This window comes from Rhinoraja longicauda, chromosome 25 (assembly GCF_053455715.1).
Source record: "Rhinoraja longicauda isolate Sanriku21f chromosome 25, sRhiLon1.1, whole genome shotgun sequence".
Classification (NCBI taxonomy): domain Eukaryota; kingdom Metazoa; phylum Chordata; class Chondrichthyes; order Rajiformes; family Arhynchobatidae; genus Rhinoraja; species Rhinoraja longicauda.
In genome coordinates, this window is record NC_135977.1 from 25,523,994 (window position 1) to 25,539,601 (window position 15,608).

The 15,608-nt window shown below is 37.6% G+C and overlaps 1 protein-coding gene across 5 annotated transcripts in view; it reads right to left on the minus strand.

Moving 5' to 3' along the window:
* The window catches only part of mtmr3 (myotubularin related protein 3), an 80,926-nt gene that overhangs the window by 24,988 nt on the left and 40,330 nt on the right, over positions 1-15,608 (minus strand). For all 5 annotated transcript variants that reach the window (XM_078421712.1, XM_078421711.1, XM_078421710.1 and 2 more), the window contains exons 8-13: positions 5,401-5,483; positions 4,730-4,896; positions 3,728-3,824; positions 2,514-2,627; positions 825-1,024; positions 541-672 (exon numbers count right to left, since the gene is read on the minus strand). In XM_078421712.1, coding sequence (XP_078277838.1) covers positions 541-672; positions 825-1,024; positions 2,514-2,627; positions 3,728-3,824; positions 4,730-4,896; positions 5,401-5,483 — 793 coding nt within the window. The remainder of the gene's footprint in view (positions 1-540; positions 673-824; positions 1,025-2,513; positions 2,628-3,727; positions 3,825-4,729; positions 4,897-5,400; positions 5,484-15,608) is intronic.

Here is a 15,608-nt window from a genome sequence, read left to right on the forward strand (position 1 = left end):
GGGTGTTGCAAGGAGAGAAAACATTAATAGCAGGTGACAGGGAGTCTAGGAGTGAATTAGGTGGTCTAAAATTCAGTGACAGGAGGAAATAGCTTCATGAAAATGCGAGCATGCAGAGGAATATTAAGACAGATAAGAGCGAAAGTGGAAAATTTGAGGGTAGGGTTGAACGGTTGGGGATGGGAGAGAACAGTAGATTATGAGGAGCTAGTGGACTCGGTTAAAGAAGGAAATTGAATGAATTCCTGCAGCCTAATAACAAAACGTCCACATTCCTCGCTTCTATTGAGTTGAGGGTTTGGGGAAACTGGAAACTAATTTACAATGTTTGCGTTCCTGGATGACTCCAGACTATCGAGAAATTTTGGCAGGTGGCAGCAGGACTAAATAGTATTTTACACGATGTGGCTAGTTTTAGAGGTAAATAGTCACACCATTTATCATTCACATCTACTTAAGTCTGCCCCTGCTGCAATTAAAGGGGATGAGTTGACGTTTTAATAAACAAGCTGTTGTTTACATTTTCTCATTGATACTCACCCGGGCATTCACATCCACCACCCTTTGCCCTGTTAGCTACGGCGGCTGCATATGACCTGGCATCCAATATCAAAAGTTTATGTGGCGGACTGCATACATTTTCTACTCCAGCTGTATTAGTTATTGTAGAATCTCATGTAAAACAACAATGAAGTCTAGTTAGCAACAACATTAGATCACTAGAATTAATACAAAGTGACCAACTATGTGACATGCACAAAAAATACAAAGTCTACATTACTGATGGTCAGTAATATGCAAAAACAAATTAGTATATCTCTTACCAAATTCTCCATCAGAGAGGTCACTGCCATTAGGAAAATCTTGTATACAGTTGCCATTGACGTGTTTGGTCGGACTGTTATCCATGGCACAAGCTTTTGCAACAGACTGTATTAGATGCTCATCATCTGCATTCCTCCAACCCCACCAGCTAACCTCAGGCTGACCGCAGCGTGCTATCACTGCTCCGTTACCCTGATGCCTGAAAAATCATCAAATACTTTACGTTAATAATGCTTTCTTTAAGGGTGGCAGATTCAATAATGATCAACTTCTTGGGTAACTGTATATTGGAATCTGAACACCAAAGAACCATGGAAAGATCAGCACCACCCCATACATGCAAGTTCCAGGCCACCGTTAAAACACTGCAGGGAAACAATTAGAGTTGATGTTTATTTAACTGGTTGCATCATGGTAACTGGTACAGCAGTTTGGACACCCAGGAATGAAGTAGATTAAAAAAAGTGGTGGACACAGCTGGTCCATCACTGATACTGACCTCCCCACCACTGTAGGAGACGATGCCTCAAAAAAGCAGCCTGCATCATGAAGGACCCCCACTACCCTGGCAACACTCTCGTTTCATAAAAGCCTCTTCCCAACAACCATCAGGCCCACAAATTTCGTAGACAAACCTGGGAATTGAATTTCTTAATATATATCATTGTTGCAGATGATCTGTAAAGTACTCAGCAACATTGTTGAATGAGACTTGAAGTACAGATGCTCCCTGACTTATGATGCTTCGGCTTACGATATTTCAACTTTGCGATGGTGCAAATGGCAGCGACCTGTAGCGAGCTGCAGCTCGGTTCCGGGCCTGTGATCAGGTGTATTAAATGCATTTCGACGTCCGATATTTTCGGTTTGCGATGGTTTTCTCGGAACGTAACCCCCATCTTAAGTTGAGGAGCACCTGTATCAACTTATCAGCCTAATAAATCGAAAACCAACCCACCAGAAAAGTGAAAATCATTCGGTGTGCTGGTTTTCAATTTAAGTATTACATGATTGTCTACAATTTTTATAAATCTTATTGCTTAAAAGGACCCCAGGGGAAATCTCGTTCTGGGCAAAAAAACATTGTCTAGCTTCTCAGCAACACCAAGGACCCAAGGACTTGCATAGGATATCACTAATGGAAGATTTTTACTCTGTTTATTTTCAAAGAAATCCTATGCTTGGTACATAAACAAAAGTGGCTGAATTGTCTGAGTTACTGGGAATCTGAGTAACCATTCTAAGTGGGAAGTGGGATATTCCCATTTTTTCATATATTTTTTTTCATATTTCAGATACAGCGCGGAAACAGGCCTTTTCGGCCCACCAAGTCCGCGCCGCCCAGCGATCCCCGCACATTAACACTATCCTACACACACTAGGGACAATTTTTACATTTACCCAGTCAATTAACCTACATACCTGTTGTACGTCTTTGGAGTGTGGGAGGAAACCGAAGATCTCGGAGAAAACCCACGCAGGTCACGGGGAGAACGTACAAACTCCTTACAGTACAGCACCCGTAGTCAGGATCGAACCTGAGTCTCCGGCGCTGCATTCGCTGTAAAGCAGCAACTCTACCGTTGCGCCACCGTGCAATTTGTTTTATCACTTGATATTTTACCTACAAAAAGAATTTGCATCACAACTGCATCTTGATATTTAGTCTTTGTGAATCATTTTTTCACCTGTAGACAACACTTGGAATTCTTTTCCATGATCTGAAGCTTCCAACACTTTCAAGTTCTTTATCAGTTAGCCAAGCCGGTACAAGTAATTGTTGTGGGTAACTGGCACATAACCTGCAATGCAAAACAAAATACTATTTAACCCAATCCTTGTCATTTCATTCAACAGTGACAACTTAAAGAAATAAAAGGCAATAGAAAACAAAACTTGCATTACTCGTAATGAAAAACTTGACTAAAGCATTTCACTATACACATTCATATGGATAAGTCAGAACAATGCACAGCTCGACATGGCTAAAACAAAGACCTGGCAACTAGCACAAAAATTACCCCAACTTTGCTGTCTGACAAAGCTATCATCTTTTGAACATTTCAGTTTTTCTGACATACAAGCATCAAAAAAACAATTAAAATCATTTAAATAATTGATAAACTGGTTATAAATTAAACAATCACAAAACCTTACAGAAATTATAAAACAAGATTATATTCATATTAATGAGTTGATGAATCATTCACTGGGTCACTTGGAGAAAGTTCTGCTGTCAGATTCTTACGAAGGAAGTAACCAGTTTGCACCAAATGTAGACACAAAATGCTGGAGTAACTCAGTGGGACGGGCAGCATCTCTGGAAAGAAGGAATGGATGACGTTTTGGGTCGAGTCCCTTCTTCAGCTGTCTGAAGAGGGGTCTCAATCCGAAACGTCACCCATTCCTTCTCTCCATAGATGCTGCCTGTCCCGCTGAGTTACTCCAGCATTTTGTGTCTATCTTTGGTGTAAATCAGCATCTGCAGTTCCTTCTTGCACATAACCAGTTTGCACTTCACTTATGGGCTTCAAAACATCCATGGTGAAGGACAGTCAGGTTATTGCCACAAGAGATTGGACAGCAAGCTCAGGATTGCCATGTTCACATTTGCAGGAGGATAAATTGCTGCATTTACCAGAAAATTCCTAACCACATTTATGAATACAATCAGAGCTCAAATCAGGGATATCTTTAATAATTACACATATTGGAAAGGAGCATGCATTTCTCCCATTGTACTAATACTAATATTAAAAGATATAAAAACACAAAGGCTAACTGAGCCAGAGAGCTCAATACTTGATACATGTATATGCTCATCTGGCCAAAACTGAAGGTCAGGAAATTAAGAATGACCAAGTACCATCCACAAAAGCAAGCATTGTAACGCAATTCTTACTTGTATTTATTGTTGATATTTGTGATTCTCCATGCATTTTGCATGTCAAAAGACATTCGCTCCACTTCATTTTTAAATCTTGAAACAACATGCTCACCTGAAAAGATAATAAGTAAATTATGGGAATATACAGTTACAACACAAGTAATTGTACTTTATAAGTAATTTCAAATAATCAAAATAATTTAATTTGAGGTGTATTTCTGAAATGTGAGATTTCAGATTATTCTGAAATTAAGAATAATGGGTATGCCATTTAGAACATGAGGAAAATCCCAGAGTTGTGAATCTGTAGAATCCTAAGCCACAGAAGGCAGTGGAGGCCAATTCACTGGATGTTTTCAAGAGAAAGTTAGATTTAGCTCTAAGGAATCAAGGGATATAGGGAAAAAGCAGGAATGGGGTACTGATTTTAGATGATCAGCCATGATCATATTGAGTGGCAGTGCTGGCTCGAAGGGCTGAATGGCCCACCCCTGCACCTATTTTTCCATGCTTCTATGTGACCGTAGTTAAGTTGCAGATGCATTTGTGTTCTCAGTTTGTGCTCATCAATGCTGGCAAAATTTTAGGGAAAGTAAGGAACATCGACTTCTCCAACTTTAGATAGTTCCTCAGTCCCTCCCTTCCCCTCCTCCTTCCCAGATCTCCCTCTGTTTTCCTGTCTCTACCTATATCCTTCCTTTGTCCCGCCCCTCTGACATCAGTCTGAAGAAGGGTCTCGACCCGAAACGTCACCCATTCCTTCTCTCCCGAGATGCTGCCTGACCTGCTGAGTTACTCCAGCATTTTGTGAATAAATACCTTCGATTTGTACCAGCATCTGCAGTTATTTTCTTATAGACCTAGTAAAAACTTGCCAGACAAGTTCTTAAATATGATTGTCAGTCTTTGAAAGTTTCGTGATCTGCACTTCCTTCTTATTTGAAGAAAACCTTTGCGGTTCAGATTCAAAGTTTAAAGATAAATAAGTGAAGAAAATAAACAAAATATAAACAATACCTGGTCGACACAAGTCTCCATGTTGCTCTTTTTCACTGGCATATACGTCCATACACCAAGCATGATAAGCAAAGGCAAAAAGGTCTTCTATCTTTGCAGGGGGTCGTATGACATTGTTTAGACGCTTTATCCACTCTTGACATTGTTCAAAGGTAGAAAATTGACACCTGGATTGATTTTGTTTAAAAAGGAGAAAAACAAACAGCTCTTTATCTCTAAACTCTTTATGAGGATAAGTTTATATAATCTTTCAAAAAGTTGGTCTACTCTTATGATTTGATTGCACCATTTGATTGCCACGCTGCTTCAGGAGTAATGGGCCAGCAAGAGGCCCACATGGTTCTGCATCAGTTAAGTTTTGGACAAGAACAGTCCATGCAGACAGCCAAGTCATAGAAGAATTTGGGCAACCATCATTGAAGCCCTTGTGGAGCTCAGCATGAACTGCTCAAACTACTCAATAACTGATGAAAATATAAGTGCTTCTATTCCTACAGCAATTAAAGGTATAATAACCTCAATACTTCACATGAATGGGGTGTGAATTTTGCAGCTAGCTTTTATAAAGACCCAACTGAAAGTATCACTGAATCCTCTAAGATATGTAGAATTGGAAACAAAAAATGAAAAACCTAAAACCAATAATAAAATATTCTCCCTTTTTTTTGTACCTGATAACTTTGCAATCTTTACAAGTCAAATGAAGCTGGAACATTTCACGGCATTCAACACTTTCAATCAGTTGCAAAGGAACCTGTAAAATGTACCAGAGAAAATTAGGTCATTTTCCAAATATCCAAATCAAGCATAAATTTCTTAAAAGTAGGCCACTGCAGATAAACAAACCGTGAGATGATCAAAGCTAGGAACATGCAATTTTGGGCCATTAGTTTATAACGGGAGCAAAAATAATAAACCTCAAGCAGTAAACTGCGAGTCTAAAGCAGCTCCTGTACTGAAATTATGTACTAGTAATTAAATGGCCTTTGCACTTTGGATCGAAATGATCTGGAAGATGCCCCACAAAGCAATAACCCAATTAAGTTAAATTTCTGTAAGGCACAGTTCCATAAAGCCATGGAATCAGAGCAGAAAATCAGGCCCTTCTGTCCACTACTGTGTCTACAATACCAGTCCCATTTACCCATTTCGTCCATAGCCTTCTAGGTCATGATGATTCACGCTGGTCTCGATACTTCTTAAATCACCATCACCTCAGGCATCACCATCCAGACTTCAACCACTCTGGAAAAATTCCCTTTCAGATTTCCCTCCCACCTTTCACCTTATAGTTCTGCCCTCTTATTTTAGACTATCCCATCATAGGAAAAGGATTCCTACTCCATCTATTCTCCTCAATTTTGGATACCTCTGTTAGCTCTCCCTCTTCCACTCAGAGGATAACAAATGTAGTCATTCAAATCTCTCCTTATAATAGCACTCCAATCCACGCAACATCCTGGTGAATATCTTCTGTACCCTCTCCTCTTCCCTGTCGTGTGATTCTCACAGAATTCGCCAGCTGTGATCAAACCGATGTTTTGGACCAATCTAATATGCAAGACCTTCTCGTAATTATCGCACTTAGATCCCTTCCCTTCATTACATCTCAAGGTTTAATGTTATCTCATGGGTTAACTAGCTTTCTATGAAATGAGACTGTGTATTACAGAATATGCATATTACAGAATTATATAGGATGTATGACATAGAAAAAGGCCTTTTGGCCCAACCAATTCACGCCAGCATTTATGCTCCACTTGAGCACCCTTCCACGTTTCTTCAACCAAGTCATTGTAACTCTAGTACCACCTGTATTATGCACCAGCTGATCTTTAAATGCATCTTTGTTATTTTTTAAAGCAGTGCTTGTGGTTGTAATTTCCACATTCCAGCCAGTCTCTGGATAACTTCTTAATTCTCCATTGGGCCATTTAATGTGATGGTCACTGCTACCTCTATATTCCTTTTACAATGTGGTGACCCAAACTGTACGAAGTTTTCCCCGTATGATCCAATCAAGATCTGGTGCGGATTCAGCATAGATTTCCTACAGGTTGTTCCCAGGTTATGAACGCCCAACTTAGGGGCACCCCATACATTTGATCGAGCTCCCATACATATTATTAAATTCAAACCCGAACCATTCTGTAAAAATCCCTATTTACGTGAAACTTCCCTGCAGTAATCAGACACCATTGCCTTTTAAGAGCAGGCTGCCAGTTTAACTGTGGGAGATCGCGAGGAGTTGCTTTGGAAATTTACAATCAATCCCTTCTATTTATATTTGTGTTACGATATTCCATTAAACAATCAGTTCTTGATTTCAAAGTCTAAGTTGCTAGTTAGTTACGAACATCAATTGTTCCTCCCCTTTATGGCAACTATTTGCATACCTTGGGTATGCAAGCAAAGAATTTCACTGTGACAATAAAGTATTTAATTCAATTCAATTCCTCTGTGAATAGCTAGTCCTTTACTCCCATTCTCTGCTATTCTGAAAACAGCTTTAGCAATCCATTTTGCTTCTTGTTTCCTGACACTGCATTCTCTGACCTTGTTCATGCCTTAAAAATCTTTTGAAAATCTGGCTAAATTACATCAACTGAGTATTCATTATTAATCTTCAACATACTTCCTTCTTACTTGATGACTTTCTGTTCTCAAGCAAAAGTTGTGAATCAATGTGATATCTCAAATAATGATAAATCAAAAAACATCTTCAGATTAACAAAGCCTCGGTAGAATTTTAAATGACGTACTCTAAATGCAAAATTGTTAATATTAAAGCCTTTACAAGCTGATATTTTTCAAAGTATGCTTAAAGGCTGCTTATTATATTGATGTGTGATATTTTACAAAGTATGCTCAAATTTTGACAGCCAGAGTATTTCTAGGCAACTCTTATTTTATGAAGTTTTACATTTGTATATTTATAGCCAGCGATAAATTCCAAAATCTACACTTAAAATGGGAATTGCTATACAAATATTGTGCTACAGTTATAGTAGAGCAGCATTACTGTAACTAAAGCATGACAGGTTTAGACAGATGATCCTGATTATCGGCAAAGATATAAGACCTTATAGTGTACAGCACATAAGGGCAGAAAATTGGATGTTAAAGTGAGAACTAAATTGTACCTGGTGCACATTAACTTTTGCCCTTAAGCTTACTTATTTCAGATACTCTTTATTTGAGCTTCCAAAGTGCCACCGCAAAGAAAACGGCAATAACATTATTACTTCGAGTGGTATGGAAGCAGTTACGTCTAGGATATTTGAGCCAAATAACAGGCACAGTCAATGTCTGATTGTTGTGTAGCAAAGCATAATTTTATTTGAACGTCTGCATAAACCTCTGCATAAATAACCCTACATGGCATAACATGTAGAAATTGTACAGGAAGCTTTGCCATCCATATTCTATAAAGTGAAAAAAAGTATATCCAGTCCATTCAAATCAACACTGTAAGAGTAGCCTACTATTACATATTCTAACCACGGCATTATTACCCTTTAAAAAAAAAATCACATCAACATATTCTGAATATGTCACATTCTCCACATATTAGATAGTAGTGGAAGCCCAAGGAGACTTAATGGTCATTTATTTAGATCATGGACAGATACGGAAAATAATCAAAAAGTAAAATAAAACATTGAGCCTGTCATATCTCTCCTTATAAATGCTCCAATCCAGGTATGATCCTGATGAATCTCATCTGCACACCCTCCCCGCGCAATAGATCCTTCCTATAGTATGGTGACCAGAACTGCACATAGTACTCCAAGTGTGACCTAGCCAATGTTTTACAAAGTTGTAATGTGATATCAGAGCTCATATATTCTACCTTATAGCCATTGAAGGCAAGCATCTCACATGCTTTTTTCACCAAGCTCTCCACCTGTGGAGGGATTTCAGGGATTTATCAACTGGCCCCCCACGTCCATGTATTCATCAACATGGGTACTATCATTAATGTGCATACTCTACCCTTGAAAGGTGTCCCAAAATGCAGATCAGGATTAAATTCCACCTGCCATTATTCTCCTCACCTTCCCTTCTGATCCATATCTTGCTACAACCCTAGACAATCCTTTTCACTATTTACGACACTACTAATTGACTTCTAACTAAATTTGTCTTTTGTATGCAGCAGGTTTAATTCATCAAACACTGTGAGTAAAAACAATTAACTAGAATCCTACTGTGCATTCAGAACAAGATAAAATTTTAAGGACAAATGCATACACATCAGCTGGATGACCCCAACAGTTTGATACACCCTTAAAAGCTTCAAGTTTCTCTTCTAAGTCCGTTTTTTATTATACAGTTGCAGCTTTTCCTGCAGTGCACAATTGAACAAGACAAATGGCTTTCTGTATAGTAAGTTGCCAATAGCAGAACTAAATGGCTCAAATTGCTTTGGTATTTTTGACTTTTTAGTCTTCCTTTCCTCCCTGTGTAAGGGAAACAAGATACCAACTTTGTATTTTCCAAAATACCATGCGCCAGTTACTTAACTTAAAATCTACAATACATTTCCTGCAATGTATTTCAGCTCTTCATTTCCTTTCATATTGCTAACTTCATGACTTGCAAAAACGTATCGCTAGGCAGAGAGATAATGCCAAAAAAATATTAATGCAACAAAATTTCAGGCAAAATCAGGTAATTTTCTTAAACTTAAAAAGCGTTATTTGAAGAGAAAATAAATGCAAATAATGATCTGCAAAGTTATGGGCAAAAAAAAAGAATATTGAAAACAGAAATAGCACAGATTTGTCACAACATTGATCAATATTGAAACCTCCAGTTATGAACTATCTTAAGCCATTTGGATAAAGTCAAGCAAACCATGCTAACATTCAAACGACATTCTTTCAATACTTTAAGCATGTTAAAATGCAGTGTAAGACGGCTGTGGATTCAGCCACTTGTACGCTAAAGTTTTTTTTAAAATGACGAAACTACTATAATTTGGGTTAATCTGACTTCATCAGATTGCGTGACTACGAAAAGAAGTCTCAAATATTTTAAATGTTTTTTTGTACAATTAAAGGTCTTCTAAACTGGACATTAGCATTTCTGCTGAAATTCTAATGAAAACATCAACATGCAACCATTAGCACATCACTTTCATCATGCAGCACTAAACACACAAGAGAAAATTACTTCCTGTACATTTATAATGTTTTAAAATGACAAAGCATGTAAATATGATATAAAGCTAAACACATACAAGTAAAGAATGAATACACAAATTGTTCATTTCCCTGCATTACTGTCACAGCTCATACTTATTTCACAAGCACATGTAAACTGCTTTATGGATCAAACTAAATAATGGCAAGTATATTCTCAATCATCAGCAATGTAAAAATAAAGGTGAAGTTGAGTGTGGTGCTTGCTTTCCTTTCATTTGCTTCTCAACATCCAATGTAATAACAAGGAACTGTAGATGCTGGTTTATACCAAAGATAGGTACAAAATGCTGGAGTAACTCAGTCAGTCAGGCAGCATCTCTGGAGAAAATGGATAGGTGACATTTTGTGTTGGGACCCTTTTTCAGACTAGTCTAAAGAAGGGCCCTGACCCAAAATGTCACCCATTCATTTTCTCCAGAGATTCTGCCTGACTAGTTGAGTTACTTCAGCATTTTGTGTTGATTGTTCTCAACACCCAATTTGGTTTCAACAGGTGGCCTCATCGCAGCCTTGGTTCCATTATTTATTTAACAGCTGGATTCCAGAGGTGAGATGAGAGTAACTGACTTTAATATTGAGGCAGACTTTCACCAAGGGCAACATCAGGGAGCTCTAGTAAAATTGAAATCAATGAGCATCAAGGTGCAAATACTCTGCTGGTCATAAAGCATGGAACCATAACCTTTGGTCTACCATGTACATGCCAACTGTTAAGCATCCACTCAGACTAATCCCATTTTATTCTCCCCTTATTTCCCTCACCTCACTCCAGATTCTACCATTCATTTTAGGGAGACTATCTAAACTACCATTCCATACATCTTCAGGATATGGGAGGAATCCTAAATTCCTGGAGGAAAGCCAGGAAGTCACAAGGAGAATGTGCATACTCCACACAGACAGCACCAGAAATCAGGATTGAACGGAGCTGTGAGGCAGCATCTCCACCATCTGGAAGTCATATCTTATACAAAGGAAGATGGTTATGTTTGTTAGAGGTCAATCATTATTGCAGACACTCTACTGGGCTAGCAACGTAAATACCTTGGCTCAAGGGCAGGTTAGAGGCTTGACATTTCTTTAATAGCGACTCAATGTCTGACACCCAAACTCCACAGCACAATGGAACACATTACATTTGCTTGGATGCTTCAAAACTATCCAGGACAAAGCAACTTACTTGACAAGCCGTCCACTTAATTAACTCCCCATGCAACACCCTAAACAATCATACTCTCCATGATTGCTACAATGGCCTTAGTATGTGCCATCTGCAAAATGCACTTGCCTCTATACCTGAGAAGGCAACATCATCACTTGCAGGTTCCTTCCCAAGTTACACCATCTTAGCCTAAGAACATGTCGCCAAAAACTTTGAATCACAAACCTACCCATCTAAGAGCATTGTGGAAGTATCTTCATTAGAAAGACTGCAGTAGTTCAAGTAGGTGGTTAATCTACAACCTTATGTATAATTAGGGTGGGGATTATTTGTTGGCCTTATCAAATATACCCACCTGCTATTGGATCCACTGGAACATTACACAGACAATTATTGATTTAATTGTGTTTATATACCACTGACACATTTGAGGAAAAATGACTTTTTGACCCAAATGAAGATCAAATGAATTTGTAGATCGTATCGTATCATAAGCTGGGCACTTGCAAGAGATAAATGTGACAGGGCTTTGGCAGTGGTGATATATCAGTTAGATTTCAGTCAATTTTGGAAAAGAACATGAGTGATGAGTCATAAAGTTGAGTGCTGCCAATTTTATAAAACGTTACAATTTTAATGTTTTAATAGGAGCTTGCAGTGAATATTAATACTCAAACTAAACACAAATGACCACAGATATTTTTACCACCCATTAAACAGTGCAAATCAATTCAGGTTCTAACTTGGTTTAAAAAAAGAGTATGTACTCATATTGATGCAGCTGAAGCCCATTTTGACCCAAATCCATCAGGAACAAGACAGATGAAACCCAAAAGAACAAATGGTCTCCTTTTCCTAGTAACTGGTTAGGCTGACTGATCTACTTCAACAAACAAGGAAACTGTTTTTCCTGATGCAAGGGAAACCTTTTGTTTGTCTAAAAGTTGCATGTTCATTTTCTTCCATAATTTTTCACCTTTAAATACACCATCTTGTGAGAATCAACTAGACAAATCAAGAATATTCAAAGAAATAATGGATAATTTTAATCATACACAATTATAAAAATACTTAGTCCTTTTATCCACAACTTAAACACAATTTACAACAGCACCTTGCACTTCAAAAATAATTGTGGCATGCCATAGGATCTGAGGCTGTGAAAGGTAGTATTTTAATACAAATTTTCTATTAGTTTCAGAATTCTACACATAATCTCTGAAGAATTCTGAAACTAATGGAAATTTGTATTAAAATACTACCCCAAGAGTCACTATGGAGTTCCATGACTATTTTTGAATTGCAGGCACATTTATAATACAATGAAAGTTGTAAGAATTTGGATAGAGCAAGGGCCCTCAAACAGTAATGAGCGAAAAGACCAGAAAATCGTCTTTTGGTGTTGTAGATTTAGGGATACGTGTTGTTTTGGACAATTAAAATTTTAGGTACGACTTCCAAAATAAAAAGGACATGATGTACCTCACATTAACATGGAAAACTAAACATCACCTTCATTTAACTATCTTTGGAAAAAAGAGTGCATCTGACACACTCTAGTTGACAATCCACATTTCAAGTGCTTATATTGCGAGCTAGAATGGGAGAGGCAAAGGTCCCTTCTGTCTAAAATAATTGCTGAGAAATGCTTGCATTCGCAGTGATGGTAGACAGGATCAGGAAATTTACTGCAGTTGAAATTCTTGGAATGCTTACTGTGGTTTCATAAATACATAAGCAGAAAATAAACTCATGAAACATATTTCTTGAATAAGAGCTCAGATAGGCCCAAGTATCAATGGAACTTCCTCTGGAAAGTTTTACCACTTTAAGAAGAGAAGGCACATTGAAAAACAAATACCAAGTTCTGTGTGTGTATGTGGGGTGTGTGCATGTGAGAATGTGCAGGGTCTTTTAATGCTTTGATTTGAAACAAGTCTAAATAGAGACACGATATAATTCTGCTGCTCCAACAAAACATTATCACTTTGATCAAAATGCTGCATAGTTACAGCCCATTTAAGATTAGCAATGTAGCCATACAGAGCATGCATCGTTAATTTAGAAATACTGAGACAGGCAGTGTAAAAAGGCAAGCAATTAATTCCCTATCTAAAACTGCCATCCTTTTCAGCTTAAAATAGCTCATACAATGAACATCTGATACAAATGCAAGAAATATGACATGAGCGAGCATTTTGAAAAGTTTAATTTGTTTCAGATTATAAAAGCTTGATATGATATACTTGTATACATCAATTTAAGTGCAAACTTGCCCCGATACATTCTCTTAACTATGGTGGTGATATTCTTATTTATCATAATAAAAGGTCACAATCCCTTAAGCGGTGCTAATAGGTTTGAGAAAAGCATGATAATAGGCAAATCTTTTCTTCATCATGTCCATTTGAAGTATTAATAAAATTCTGCCTCTCCAAACTTGGGTTGTGTTTATAATGTTGTCAGAGGGTGGAAAAAAAAAAGCAAATATGTTGGCAAACTTTTGAGAAGTACATAGAAGATTATGACAATAGGAAACTTCATCTATCCAAAATGTTAGTTGCAAAGGAAATAGCATGAAAACTAGAATATTTTAATTGAATTCAAGAAAGGTTGGCAGTTTTAGGGTTCAGTTTTGGTCAGTTTTTCATGTATCTTGTTGTATTTTATGACTGTTGGCAGACCAATTTCCCTCCTGGGATAAATAAAGTTCTATCGTATCGTATCGTATCATAAGCTGGGCACTTGCAAAAGATAAATGTGACAGGGCTTTGGCAGTGATAAATCAGTTACATTTCACACAATTTTGGAAAACATGAGTGATGAGACATAAAGTTGAGTGCTGCCAATTTTATAAAACTTTGCATTAGCAAAAGTGAACTCAAAACTCACGACACAAGGGTTGGACAATGCAAATATATCAAATGAGATTGGAGAGCTCGATACTTCTGAAAGCCTGAAGCATGTGGAAATACAAAGACAAACACAGGGTATAACAATACGAATCTGGCAAGTAACAAAGTGAACCTGCATATGTCATGTAAATGCATAAAGGGGGAAGAGAATAACAAAAATTTAGAATGCATTAGAAATCAAAAATGAAATATGAAAAATATATAAAATTAGAAACAGAAGAACTATTCAGCAGCTTAGAACCTTTAAAAATAGTGAAGTTGCCAGATCCAGATAAATGTGTATCAATTGGTAAGAGAACATCGACAGAGCCTGCAGCTGGGTGACCCGGCTTGGGGGGACCGCCGTCAGGGAAGGGGAGGGGGAAGAACAATGGGGATCTGGGTGTAGGGGGATTTCCGGAAGGAGGGCGAGGGGTGAAACAGGTACGAGATACTTTGTAACTTTGTCGGCATCCTTTATGGGGCGACTATTGCATACCTTGGGTATGCCAGCAAAGAATTTCACTGTGACTTGTCACGTCAGATTAATTAGTAAATTTGAAGCACATGGCAGTGAGGGTAACACGATGTGTTAGATCCAAAATTGGCTTACTACCAGGAAGCAAAAGAGCAATGGAGTATGCTTTAATAACAAGGCTTCTACTTGGACCAGGATTCAGTAGATTTCTGGCCTGTATCTTGTGCAAAATATCAATGATGGCTTAATATTTAATGATACTTAATGGCATATATATATAAAAAAATAAATTGCAAACAGAATTCAGTCTGGAGATTGAAGTAATGCATTCTGGGGAGGACCAACAGGTAAATGAATAGTTAAAACATGATTAGATACTGAGAGACAATGTAACATTGGGAGCTCTGATTGAATTTCGATAGATTGTTAAATGTAGGACAGGTTGACAAGGGTCAAGAAACCATATAGGATATATTCCTTCGCTAGCCGCAGCACAAAAATAGTCAAAAGATGTCAAATTGGAAACTGCAAAATACTAGTTCGTCTTTAGGTGGAGCATTCTATGTAGCATTTTAGTGTTTGTTACAGGAGAAATGTGATAAGAGTAGAGACGATAGATTAATTTACAGAAGATGTAGCATGGCTGAAATTTAGTTGTGGATAATTTTCAAGTAGGATAGAGTTATTTACTTTAAGACACTGTGTAGATTGAGATGAGATTTAATCAAAGTAGCACAATGTGTAGGAATCCATAATTAATGAGATTGAATAACTTTAAATACATATGGAATCAAAGCATGTTACTAGTCTGATTTACCCTGGAGAATAGTGCACCATAACTAAAAGATCTATTTTGGACAATGCTTCAGGAAGTGATATTACCATTGAAATGTAACGTTAGGGTAAAGCCACACTTAAAAGACAAAGCATGCAAGAACCATAATGCCACGATGCACTGGCAGCATTCTGCTTTAACATTTCCATCAATGATGCTGGAATAAGAAAAGAAACATACTTACTGTCAGTTCAGAACAAGTATTTTGGTAAATACTCTGTACAGGAAACCAAAAAAAACCAGAAAACTTTTTTTTTCTCCATAAGCCATAAAGTAAACATATTCTTTGCTTGGAGTAAT